The sequence below is a fragment of the Mauremys mutica genome, chromosome 2 (assembly GCF_020497125.1).
Source record: "Mauremys mutica isolate MM-2020 ecotype Southern chromosome 2, ASM2049712v1, whole genome shotgun sequence".
Taxonomy (NCBI): domain Eukaryota; kingdom Metazoa; phylum Chordata; order Testudines; family Geoemydidae; genus Mauremys; species Mauremys mutica.
This window is the reverse complement of record NC_059073.1, coordinates 124,976,292-124,989,435: the sequence shown is the minus strand read 5'-3', so window position 1 is coordinate 124,989,435 and position 13,144 is coordinate 124,976,292. Positions and strand designations below refer to the sequence as shown.

Here is a 13,144-nt window from a genome sequence, read left to right as displayed (position 1 = left end):
ATCTTTCCTTTCCAGCAACATGTTAAATATTGTACTGGATTGTATTTTACTACCTCAGGTTTATTCCAAATCATCTTTCAGTTAGCTCAGCTGAAGTGCTGCTGTTAAGTAATTTTAGGAATGAAGAGGAGCAAAATATATCCCTCTTAATGCCCTGTACCCAGAATACATGAGATTCTATGCTGTACTGCCATCTCCTCAGTGTATTGTTTGCCACAACCACAGGGGTACTTGAAAATTGTCAAAACCTGCACTATGAGAGCAACCATTGCTTACTGATGATTATTCCTGCGTTAATTTGTCACTGACAGGTGACCAGTAAGTGACTAGACAGTTAATGCCAATGTAACCCCAGTAAGTATGCTGGCCATAAATTCCCCCTCTGGTTTTTTTTTAGTTCCCAGACAACTGTCATAAGGGGAGACTTCATTCTTCTACTACCCATTGCTGTAGACACTTAGTGTGTTGGTAAGAAAAGGGATCATGTAAAAAAATGGCAACTCTTTTTTCTTTAAACAGATCTGCTCTGCCCAAGTATTTGGTACCTGCTTGTATTAAGTGACAAATACCTTTTCTTGTCAACGATGCAGAGCCAATATAACATTGAGAATGTGTGCTGGATTATTTTTGGTCTTACCCAAAACCTCCCTTTTAATTATGTTCTAGCTGCGAAATGCATTGGTGATAGAGAGCCATGAGGGGAAAAAAACCTAGATTTTCAGTTGTCACTGTTTTCAGTGCCAGCAGGTAGAAAATTGTGTACTTGTAACATAAGAGACTTGATATAACAAATCACTGAGGCATATTGTACCCAACTATGATATGTGCATCACAGAGTATACGCCTCATTTTAAGATAATGGTGAAGCCTAAAATACATTCTTAAAATGCAGTTGTCTCCTGTAGTCTTATCACTAGATCATTTTCTTGTTACTGTTATATAAGCTATGCAATAGTATGGAATTAATCTGACCTACCTTCTCAAAGCTGGATTTCAGCAGATGAGCTATTTAATGAAGACTAGCTGGCCATAGCAACCTTATGAAATTAAGGATTTGTGTTTATCTACCAGGTACTTTCTATCAGCTTAGCCTACACCCAGGCCAGATAAGCATTATCTAAATCAAAAACATATATATGAGAGGTTTCTCTTTGATCCCAACCTCAAGTGTAATTGATATATTTGATATCTGCTCTTTTCTGTGAATCACAAGATGTTGGATGAGGGAAGCAACAGGAAATGGCAAGGATAGCTGCCCCTTTTTAAGGATGTTTCTCTACCTTTGGGGGAGGGATAGCTCAGTTGTTTGAACATTGACCTGCTCAACCCAGGGTTGTGAGTTCAATCCTTGAGGGGGCCATTTAGGGAACTGGGGTAAAAATCTGTCTGGGGATTGGTCCTGCTTTGGGCAGGGGGTTGGACTAGATGACCTCCTGAGGTCCCTTCCAACCCTGATATTCTATGATTCTTTTGTTTGCAATCGAGAGGGGTCTAGAAGTAGGTCCAGCTACAGTTACGTGATCATAGAGCAGCAATGGCCAAGATTACTTTTTGTTTTTTACGTACGGTTTCAACAGCTTCTCTCAGATGTGACACATGTTACTGTCTTTTTACTTTGAAATTAAACCGCTGAGGTGTGTGTCACGCTGTCTGGAGTGACTCACCACTGTGAGTGCCAACCTCAGAGTAGACTGTCAGGAAACAGGGCAAAAACTCCAAACTGGTTTTATGTACTGTAATTAGATTTTGCCAAGCCTGTAACAAGTTTATAGTGCTTTAGGAGTATAAACGTAACAGTTTTACCATGGGGTCACAGACAGACTGGAATGCCCAAGGCGACTATTTTGCCACCCAGGCAAGCTTGACTTTGTGATAGATGGTTGCTTTACAGAAAAAAACCCACAATAATACTCAGATTACCCCCAGTCCCAAAGGATGAGTCACTTACCCTGGGTCAGTTGTACTCAGATCTCAAACCAAGGACAACACTTATCACCAATCCTGTAACAAACCAACTAAAGGTATATTTAACTAGGAAAAAGAAATGAGTTATTTACAAAGTTAAAGCAGATGCACGTACACACACAAATGAGTGAGTCACCTTTCGAAAGGTGACTGTAACTTCTATTGTAAGCAGACTCTGTATACCTATAGGGCTAACCCAGCCAAAACAGGTTGGGACTCCTGGTTATCCTTAGAAATTCTTGCCCCTCAGAGTTCAAGCAGCATAGGAATAATTTCTCCTTAACAGGCATTTTACTTCCTTCCCACAGTGTTCAGGCTGTGACAGGATAAAGGCTTGGGCACATACCCTCTTCAGGGCTGTGTGGGAAGCAATCAACAAAATCTTTTGTCCAATGTCTGTAGACCTGCTTTTGTTGGGGAAGAGATAACATCTCTTGTGGTGAACTAGTATTTCACACTTGGTAATGCTTCTCCCCTGACTGGATTTACAGTTTCAAAGCAAACATTTTTGCAATTACAGAACAAACACTAAATGTTACCTTATAGGAAGGGTTACAAGTACAATAAGCAAGATTAATACATGTAGCAATTTACAAGCATTTCATAAAGTCTAAACACATTGTTACAAGTCTAATACCTATTTTAGCAATAACAATTCAAAGGTGAGTCAAATTGGTTTCCAGCTATGCATTTGATAGTATAAACTTGAGACCTAGGGACTTTGGCATGAGCTGGCACTGGTCTACCAGTGTCACAATATGCTGTTCAGAAGATTGTTGAAACTGGTGCAGAATTTGGCAACCAACTTGTTGAATGGTATTTCTTGCCATGAGCATATTGCACTGGTCAACCAATTAAAGATGGTGGTTGTCTGTCTGATGGCCATACTTTGCTACATACACACTACAAGTTTCAGTTTCTATTATGCATTTAGAATTGTTATCCTTCTCAGAGTGTGTTACAAATAAAGTACTCCAGAAAGCCCTGACATTTTTAGCTGGTGGGGTTTTTTTTGAATGAGGAAATTGAATGGATAAAGTTATTTTCCCCACAACCCGCTGTTGAGAGAACTACTGTGGACTTTGCCCAGTTTTATCATACACTCCAGAACCCATAAATTGCGTAAGAGCTACCTGAGGAGAGATGGGGAAATTTACCCCAATCAGAGCGTTAGCTCTGTTCATTGGCAAAAAACTACTTTAATACGGAGATAAGTTTGCTTGATGGTATATTGTCCCTTTGCAAAATATTGAGTTGAGTAAAACTTCTGAAAACTTGGAAATGCACAGTTAAGGTTGCTCATACAGCCTTAACTCTGCCTTCTTTCAGCAATGCCCCATTAATACAAATACCTTTATTCTGGTACCTCCCCCTCCAGTTGCTGAAATGTATAAGCTCTTCACCTCCTTCTACAACCCATTCACTCTCATCCCCAGGATTCTAGCTAATACTTTTCAAGGACAAAAGTGAGGGGCAGGGAGAAGGGGGAAGGTTGATCATGCCACCCTCTTCAAGCAACTTCTCAATATGCATATATTCACACTGGCTCTTGTCACTGTAGGCATCAGGAGGTTATAGATCCTGACATACTCGCACATTTAGCCAACCCCCCAGAAAGATTATCATGCCTATACAATTTAAGAATCACTTCACAGCCTTTTGCATCTCCCTTACACTGCTTCACAGGATACTATCGCAACCTTCCGTTTCACTTAACAATCATTAAAGCATTAGGTCATCTCATATTCCATCTCACTGCGGACAATGTCCTTTGTAATAAAAACTCTGTGCCCTGCTCCTGACAAAACCTATGCAGTTCTGCAGAGAAATGATACCTGCTGCATGCTGAAGGTAAACATGCACCTCTTCCCTTTCCTCACAAACATGATAATGGAAAACCTAGATCTCAGGCCATAATTACAACTCTGTCATGCACTCCAAGTAATTCACAGATCTTGCAAATACACCTCTACCAAGCAGAGCTAACTACTGCCTCCATCATTCAGCATAGCTACACCAGGGGTGGGTAAACTACGGCCCGGGGACTGCATCCAGCCCTTCGGACATTTAAATCTGGCCCTCTAACTCCTGACGGGGAGTGGGATCTGGGGCTTGCCCTGCTCCGCGCGGCTCTCGGAAGCAGCAGCATGTCCCCCCTCCAGCTCCTATGCATAGGGGCAGCAGGGGGCACCGCACGCTGCCCCTGCCCGAAGCAGCGCTCCTGCAGCTCTCATGGGCCAGGAACCATGAGCATTCGTGGCCTGTCATACAATTTCCATACCCAGATGTGGCCCTCCGGCCAAAAAGTTTGCCCACCCCTGAGCTACACACTCACTTTACCTGGAGTGCATGCAGATAATAAATGCTTAGACTGCTGTCATATCCCAACTCGCTACTCAGTATCCTTCATGCTAAAACCCCTGTACTCTGCTAATTATATAATGTACACAAGTCTGCACTGAAATGATGCATTCTGCATCCTGAAGGTACACATGTAGCTTTTGCCTTTGCTCAAACACATTGGAGTTTGCGAAATATAGATCTCATAGTCTAATCAGAGCTCTATTACACATGTCAAAGTAATTCACTCAAGTCCTCATATCATAAACACATCTTTACAAAGTAAGCCCAACTACCACCTCCACTACATAATGTAGGTACATCTAGTGCCTAACACACTGACTGCACATGGAGTGTATCCAAATAATTCACATTGGCTACTGCCAGATCCAGGGGATTAGAGGGAAGGTGGCATGAGCAGTACTGTTACTGGCCAAAGATGGCGTCTGGAATTACAGGAATATATCACATGCCCTTACATAGTTTACTGAACCACAGCGCGTGGCTATTGGCCCCTTGAAGTCTGAGGTGTCCTCAGGAAGAGCCATTTGGGCTGGATGAGTTTCTTCTGTGGTCCACTGTGAGGCCTTTGATAGGCCATCAATACATAGCTGTCTGGCCCGAACGTAATTTCTGTCGGGTGGGTGTTACCCAGGAATACAACACCTTTAAGATACCAGTACATAGCCTATATATAACTTCAGATACAAAGATGATACATGCATATAAACAAGGTAATCATACTTAGTAAATCATAACTTTTCTATTGACACCTTACATGACATACATTGTTCAAGATTTATTGCAATTGCATATTGTAATATCAATTATATAAATGGTCATACTCAATCATACAGCATCATACAGGCATTACCTTCAGTAAAACTCCACAGGTTGAGACCATTGATGCACATCAAATCCATAGTTTGATCTCTGGTGTGGCGCAAAAAAAAAACCCTAGAAACTTTTTGAAAAATGGCTACTTTTTTCTGGGCTTATATCACTGCTGTCCTTAGTTCAAATGAACCCAAATTTGGATCGCTAACCATACCTTTCACCCTCCTGAGCTCATGAAATTCCAAAGAAATCTGAGTATGTATGTAGATTTTAGAGGTTTCAGTGAGGTCAAATTTTACACAAGTCTTGATGCAACCTTAACTATAGTGGTGCTAACACACTATTATTATAATGCATCAGTCGCTTTTGATCAGGAATGATGGAAGGAACCTTAATTACAGAAAATTTGATAGCACTCCAATGTAAAATCTAGAAAGCCTACTCCAAATCAAAGTAAAAATTGAGTTTTTAACTATAGCAAGGGGCATTTTTTAAATAACTGAAAGAAACTCAGATTTTTTGGGCCTTCCTTGTAACTTGGTATTAGTGTAACAGATCTCATTGGTCCTTCTAAATGTGTTGTTACAGAAATGGACTATGAACTAAGTAATAAACTAGTAGCACAATTTTGCATGACATTACTATGTCAGTGGTAATGTATACAATATATTTTTGTCTTAAAAAAGTGACTTAAGAAGTTTGGAACAGGTGCAAGTTTGAATACTGATCCTTTGTGGCTAGGACCATTTAAAGTTTTCAAAAAGATCCAGTGAGTTTGAATCCTAGTTTAGCTAAAGGCAGCACAAATCTCTTTCCCCTGCTGCTGTGTGAATGATCCACCCAAATGATGATCCGACTGTACAATATGCAGTGTTGTTGTAGCTGTGTAGATCCCAGAATATTAGAGACACAAAGTGGGTGAGCTAATATATTTTATTGGACCAACTTCTTTTGAGAGAGACAAGTTTTCGAGCTACACGGTGATGCACAGTTCTGTCAGAAACACACAAAATAAACTACTATAAAAGATTGAAAATAATTTTATTTAATCTTTAAGTGTTATTTTAGCATAGGGAGAACTGTTTCCAGCACTGGACTTTTCTTTCTTTTTTTAAATTTTCAGTGTCCCTTTAAATAAAATCTGAGCTACAATTGTTGCTCTTAAAGTACCTCTTAGTTGCAAAGACAACCTGTTTTTAAATTTGCAAAATAAACTTGACTAACTTAATCCCTCTTCTTCTTCTCTTACTTTCTCTCACTTTTTCTCCTCTTGTCTAAGGAGACACTTTGATATCTTAAGAGTTTGATATCTTAAGAGTTTGAATTTCAGTCTTGGGAAGAAGTGAGGGCATAATCTAATATACAAGGCTCCTTTTGATAATAGTTCATCCTAGCTCTTGGAATTAACTACCTTTTCATACTGCTATCCTCCCTTTTAAAGATTTCTCTAGACAGAACCCATAATTTCTGATTTTATTGTTGTGCCCCTTTGAAAGCAGTAAGGAAGAAAGCCATTGTATTCATCAGTAGCTAAAATAAACTGGTCCTGATTTGTTTGTAAAATCAGAATTGTGCCATGGCTAGTTACTATTAGAACCCACTTTGCTACATTCAAAGAACACAGTGGCAAAAATTTGATACCTGCCAAATGGAAGTCCTTATATTGCTCTTCTTGCCATAATATACAGCACTCTCCTTATTTTCAGACTTCTTATTGTAATAGTTCAAGGCATCTGTTTATTTGTCTATTCCAGTTCTCAGTATTGATGTTCAGTCTTCATTGGTGAATTCTGTAAGCAGAAAAGAAAATGGTCTTGCGCACTTCAGTTTTGCCCGTCCATTTGATCCTATCTGTAGTTAAAGTGGCTGGGGGCGGAGCGGAGGGCAGGGTTTCATATGAGCTTATCTGTGGAATCTGATGAAGAGGACCTGTACTGTGACTGAATTTTTTTCATCTTCATTTTTTTGTGGGGTGGGAAAGATGTAAGACATAAAAATTCATCAGGCCGGATATGTGGATTTAGATGACAAACCAAATTGCAACTTAAAAGAAATCCATTTTGCTGCTTAGACCCCTGATATAATACATCAAGACCTGGGTATCAGAAATTACCTATATACATATTTAAACAATCCAAAAAGAGTGATCCAAAATTCATTTGTCATTAAAGCTTGTGGTATTAGGTGAAAATTGCCAAAAGCTGACTCATTTTTCCGGAAAATTGATTCAATTATATACTTGATTTTTCTTTCACCTAAAATCATGGTTTATTTTAAGTGCTTAGTTAATTGAAAAAAAAATAATAAAAGGTAATATTGAAGAGATGATAGGGTTTAATATTCCTTCTCTTAACATTCATTATGGTAAAATAACAAGCTAATGAAAATAGGTTTCATTTCTACAGACTAATAAAGAATGCAAATTTGCAATCAAAAACTATAGCATCCTGTCTTAAGAGAATGGAATATATGAACTGAGGCTTCTGCTCCATCTTAAATTAACTCTGTGGTATAGAAATATTGTAGTGATTTGAAATTATGTTAATTGGAGTTTGAAAAATGTATCCAATAACTACTAAACTATACCTGCTAGAGCTGTAGGTTTGGAAATTTTAGGCATGTGATGCCCTGATTTGTGTAATTAATGAATGTGAACTAACTCAAAAAATCAATCCCAACTGTCAAATCTGCCAGTTCCATTCTTCCCTTCCCTATCACTCTTTTTTTTTCTGTCTGGCTCTCCCTTCCTCCCCCCATCTACAGGATGTTCTAGTAATCTCATTACCACAAATGAAATGGTCTCTTACAGTATGTAACTACTTATGCTAAATAGTCCGTTCCACCTTGTATTTAGCTGTGACATGCTGAGTATCTTTCCCTGCTCCTGAAGAAGAGCGCCGTATAGCTCAAGAGCTTGTCTCTTTCAGCAATAGAAGTCGGTCTGATAAAAGATATAACCTCACCCACCTTCTTTCTCTCTAATATCCTGGGACCAATGTAGCTACAGTAACACTGCAAACACAGTGACTTCAGAAGATACAGTATGAAAGAAATAGAGACACTTGCCTATATAGTAACTGCCTTTACACTGTCATATGTGAAATACTATGGAAAAAGGCTGACAAACTCTGATTCAGAGAGAAAATATTACAAATTTCACTGAAGTAACGTGAATTGTACTACTTACAAGCATGTATTTGATCCAGTGGCTCTCCAAGAACCAGGTACCAAGCTGGTTATAATTCAGATATTTATTGCAACTACTTTATTTTCTTGGTGCAGAGAGAAGATTAGTAACATAGCATAGCCCTGCACTCCTTCTGCCTGTCCCCCTGCCTTCTCAGAAGTACTCTCTGACCCTTACTTGCAGAGTGTTTTTAAACTGGAGTTCTCAGCCTTTAGGGTTAAGAGTCTCAAGTGTCTAATGATTTTGAGATTCTTAAAGAAGCCTGGTTTTTAAGAAAATGTTGAGTCAACCCACCCTGAAAATCAAGCCTCTTTAAGGTGTCTCAGATTAGTCACCCACAAATTGAGGCACTGAAAATAATGGTGGGTTTTTTTAAATCTTGACCTTAGTTACTTACTTGGAAGGTTCAACTTCACTAATGCAGGCTCAGTGCTTTCCTAAGGCAGCTGAAGGCAATCTGAGCTCTTCTTCCTTGCAGGAGGAGCAAGCAACCCCAGTCTCTTGAAGCAAATTCTACTGGACAGTTTTGCCTTCCTGACTTGGAAGGCGAATAGACTATAGAAACCATTGAATTTTAAGGCAGTGCTAAGTTCAGTGATGTCCTCTTGTAGGGAGATTAGCCACATTCTGAGCTCCAGCTTCTGAATCTCTGCTTTCCTCACAGAGGTGGGAGGAAACTCAGTTTCTTCCTTAAGAGAGCTGTCTCACGCCAAACACTTAGACTAATCCGGATTGCTCTTGATAAGCCCTCCCTCCAGGTTGCCTAATAGCTGGTCCATCAAGCCTGACACTTAAAGCAGTCCAATGGACTGAGTCCATTGGATGTATTTATACATGCTGCCCTTAGATCACAAGAGAATTAAACTCCCTGACAACAAGGTACTGATACCATACAATGGTCAATATTTGCCAAGTTATCAGACAGTGCAATTTTTCTCTTAAAGTAAAAAAGATCTCCCCAGCTAGAACTATCAGCATATATTGATGTTGGTGCTGGCCATTGTTGTATGATAAAGAATACAGTAACAAAACATCATGAAATGAAGCTGCATGTTGAAATATGCATAATTGTCTCTCTCAAAAAGTTAATTCTGAATGATATTTTTAAAGATTAATCAATATTCTGGACTAACATTTTACAAATCATGCACAGTAAGAAAAGGCAAATGCTGACAAATGTGCACTTTAAAATTTTTTTTTAAAAAGGCAAATTTAGGTTCCTGAAAACTGAAATTTTGTCAGCTTGGTGGGAGCTAAAACAGCTGAGTTATACACAATAAGAAATGAGGTCTGAGACTTAACAGTGTCAGTTTTATTTTGTGCCATATAATGTGGTTGTTTTGACATACTGTAGAGCTAATGCTCCTCAGATATTTGTCTCGTTTAAAATCTTAAGCCGTTTAAAGAGAAACATGCAGCAGAGTAACCCATTTTGGTAGGAACAAGCAGGTAAAGTCATAATGGTTGTGTTTTATTCCTTCAGCATCATTGCAGTTCACTCAAATTTTAATTCTTGCCGTCTGACATGGGTTTGTCTGACATGGGTTTTTTGGCTTTCTATGCCTTCAGTCATATGTCTCTCTTATTTCTGCTTCAGTTTTCCTCAGTGGGATTCCTGAGTTTCTCCACTTTGTGTTTTTTACCAATATTCTTTTACATTTATATCATTCTGGTGCAGGGCACTTCTGATCTGCAATTGTTCTGTAATTCATTTTTTTATCATTTTATAATATTTTAAAGAGATCCAAAAATATGAATACATGCTCACTTTTTGTTAAATGATTATTTTATCTAAATTCAGTCAGTTACATGATTGATTCAATATTGAAAAATATAAAAACCAACACATTACTATTTAGAATCTAACTATAAACTTGTGTGATATTCAGATGTTTAAGCAAATACTAAAAATGATTAGTTATATGTGTAATTTTCAGTGAAAACATTTTCTAACTTGGTTGCACAGAAATGTTTGCAGATCAGCATTGCTGACTAAAGAGATCTTTTACATACTTTCTTATCAGATCCTCAGTTGTGCTTTTGTACTGCTGCAGTAAAATTCTGTGCATCAAACAAGTTACTTTCATATAGTAAATGTGATGTACTGTAGTTACTACTTCAGTTTTGATGGATAAATGCAAACTGAGTGAATCTTTTTTCCATGCACTCATTTATAGTCAAGAGGCTCTTGTTAATGACAGTCCAACAGGGAAACTGAATTATTTGTACACTTTTATCTAGCACTGAATAATCCATCTTACAAACAAGAGCCAATTAAATGAAACACTTTGTTCATGGCATTGTCATCTAAAATAGTCTTTCAGAATACTCCAGTAAAGTGTTTCCAGGCAATGAGTGTGTGAAGAATATATTAAACTTATTTGACAGAGTTAAAGCATTTTAACATCGGTATTAAAATTAAACTAGTTTAGACCATCTCAGCTCTCCAAAGTAGTTTTAGCTAATACTTAAGTATATAGTTTTATCGCTTATAGTTAAATACTGAACTACTTCTTTTTCTCTAGGTAACTCAATATTTGGTATTTACCATAAGTATAATTGCCTACATTTGATATTCAGACTAATGCGCATACTCTGTACCTGGCTGAGTTGAATCAGTAAGGTGTCTGGACGCTGGTAACTCCCTAAATAGGTTCCCTCAAAAGATTTAAATATAAATGTCTATGAAAAGGAAAGTTGTTAAATCCTTTTACAGAGGTTCAAAGTATATTTTAAATTGGCAGCCACTGTATATCTGACCTTGATTTTTATAACTTTCAAGGTAGCGGCACTGTACTCACATTTAAAAAATACTAGTTAGAGTAAACTTTATTGGAACATTGTTAGGATAATTCATAATGGAGACGTTGAACAGCTCAATTTTATTATAGTCTTTGAATCTCCAATTTTGAATCTGAGTTCAATTGACCTTAGTTTTAGAACTGTAGTATAAGTAAAGACTTTCAGAGGAAACATTACTTATGAATAAGTGAGTGTATTGTAAGCTTCCTCTGAGGACTCTGAGATATATAGGTCTTTCTTTTAGCAATGCATATCTAAATTTGTTTTTGACTTGTTGCAGTAGCTTCACTTTGTCTTGTTAAAGTGAAAAATCCAATTCTACTTCTAGAAAATAACAGAAAACTCATAGCAATTTTAACAAAAAACCTTGTAAATGACATTTTGGTAACTGTCTCATAGCAAAAAATACAGCGAGATTCAAACTTTGAGATGTCTCCATGGCATTCATTCAAAGTAGCAAAATAGTGTGTAGTTTCTTTATTATAAAACAACCTTAAATAGTTTAAAAGGACAATAATACCATGGCATTCTAAATTATTTCAGCTTTGCCACACAAACTGCTTCCACTACCTCTAACTCTAGCTTTTTAAAAAACGTCGCCCTTTGTTTTATCCCAAAAGATCACAGCATATTGGTTAGTAGGATTTGGAGAGGGAAGAGGTGGAAGCATCACAACATTTTCCTCAACTTAATGCAAAGTTAAGATACATATTATATTAATTTTATTAAAAACCTACAGCGATTCCTTGTCAGACAGCTTGAACTTCCAGTTTTGTTAACTGTAGACCGCTATGATTATGGAAAATGTTCACCAGTTTGCTTTCAGGCCAACTCTGCTGCATGTATCCATGAGTTCCATAAAGACTGCATGCTTTCTGTTTAATACAAACTGTATATTTTTTTTACACCCATCCTTGCTTTTTATATTTTATTTTTGTTTCCCTTTCCTTGGTTGGATGCCTGTGTGTGTTTAATCCAAATCCCTGTCCAGTCCTGGAGTTTGAACTACGGAAAGCCAAGGAGACCATTCAGGCCCTCCGAGCCAACCTGACTCAGGCTGCAGGTGGTGTACATAAACCTTTTTTTAAGTCTTTCTACTTTGACAATGTAGAAGTAGCTGAGCTCTTTCCAGGTAAAAGAGAGTAAATTTTATGTTAACTTTTTTTTTGCAGAAAATGAAGTTCCTTTGCAGGAACGAAAAAATTATAAATCAAGTCCTGAAATTCAGGTAGGTGGTTGACAGAAATTGAGTTAATAACCCACATACAGCTGTAGCATAGCAACCATAAGGAAGGTGAGCATAAGATTTACAGTTTTTATTGTTTTCTTTTTTCCAGGAGCCAATCAAACCTCTTGAGAAAAGAGCTCTAAACTTCCTAGTCAATGAATTTTTATTAAAGAATAGTTACAAGCTTACTTCGATAACCTTTTCAGATGAAAGTGATGATCAGGTAAAGTTTGGTTAACCTTTCTGATAACAATGTTTGCCTGCATTTCTTGTTTTCAAATCTAGGTTTCTTAAATTTGTTTTTGATGTCAGAATAGTTCTTGAAATGAGCTCTGGTTTTGCAAACTCTTACAAATGCACTAAATGATATGCACCTGAGTAATCCCAGTGAAGTTAGTGGGACTACTAGCATGCATAAAATTAAGCATGGTCATAAATATTTTTCTGATTAGAGCCATAACTTGAAAATACAGGAGCACTAAGTAATGCATCAAAATAGGCTTTGTTTTCAAAACGTGTAAATAAGGGGCTGGCGAGCACATAACAATGGGTAGAACTATATTTCAGAGCATTTTATAATTTGGTAATCCATTATCCAGTTATAATTTGTAAATGCAAAACTACCATATATTTTCCAACATGCTGACACAAACACACAATTTCACTCTTAAAAGGTGTGTTGAAGAATTTAATTGTAAAATTTTGAACATTATCTTCTGAAAACTTCAGTTGATCAATTTTTATTACAATAACCATTTTATGTATCAATGTCATGTGTATTCTAA

General features: G+C 37.5%; 1 protein-coding gene across 3 annotated transcripts in view; it reads left to right on the top strand.

Annotated features, from left to right (window-relative positions):
• RELCH (RAB11 binding and LisH domain, coiled-coil and HEAT repeat containing) overlaps positions 1 to 13,144 on the top strand; it is a 119,504-nt gene that overhangs the window by 17,605 nt on the left and 88,755 nt on the right. For all 3 annotated transcript variants that reach the window (XM_045003644.1, XM_045003643.1, XM_045003645.1), the window contains exons 3-5: positions 12,123 to 12,194; positions 12,304 to 12,359; positions 12,469 to 12,582. In XM_045003644.1, coding sequence (XP_044859579.1) covers positions 12,123 to 12,194; positions 12,304 to 12,359; positions 12,469 to 12,582 — 242 coding nt within the window. The remainder of the gene's footprint in view (positions 1 to 12,122; positions 12,195 to 12,303; positions 12,360 to 12,468; positions 12,583 to 13,144) is intronic.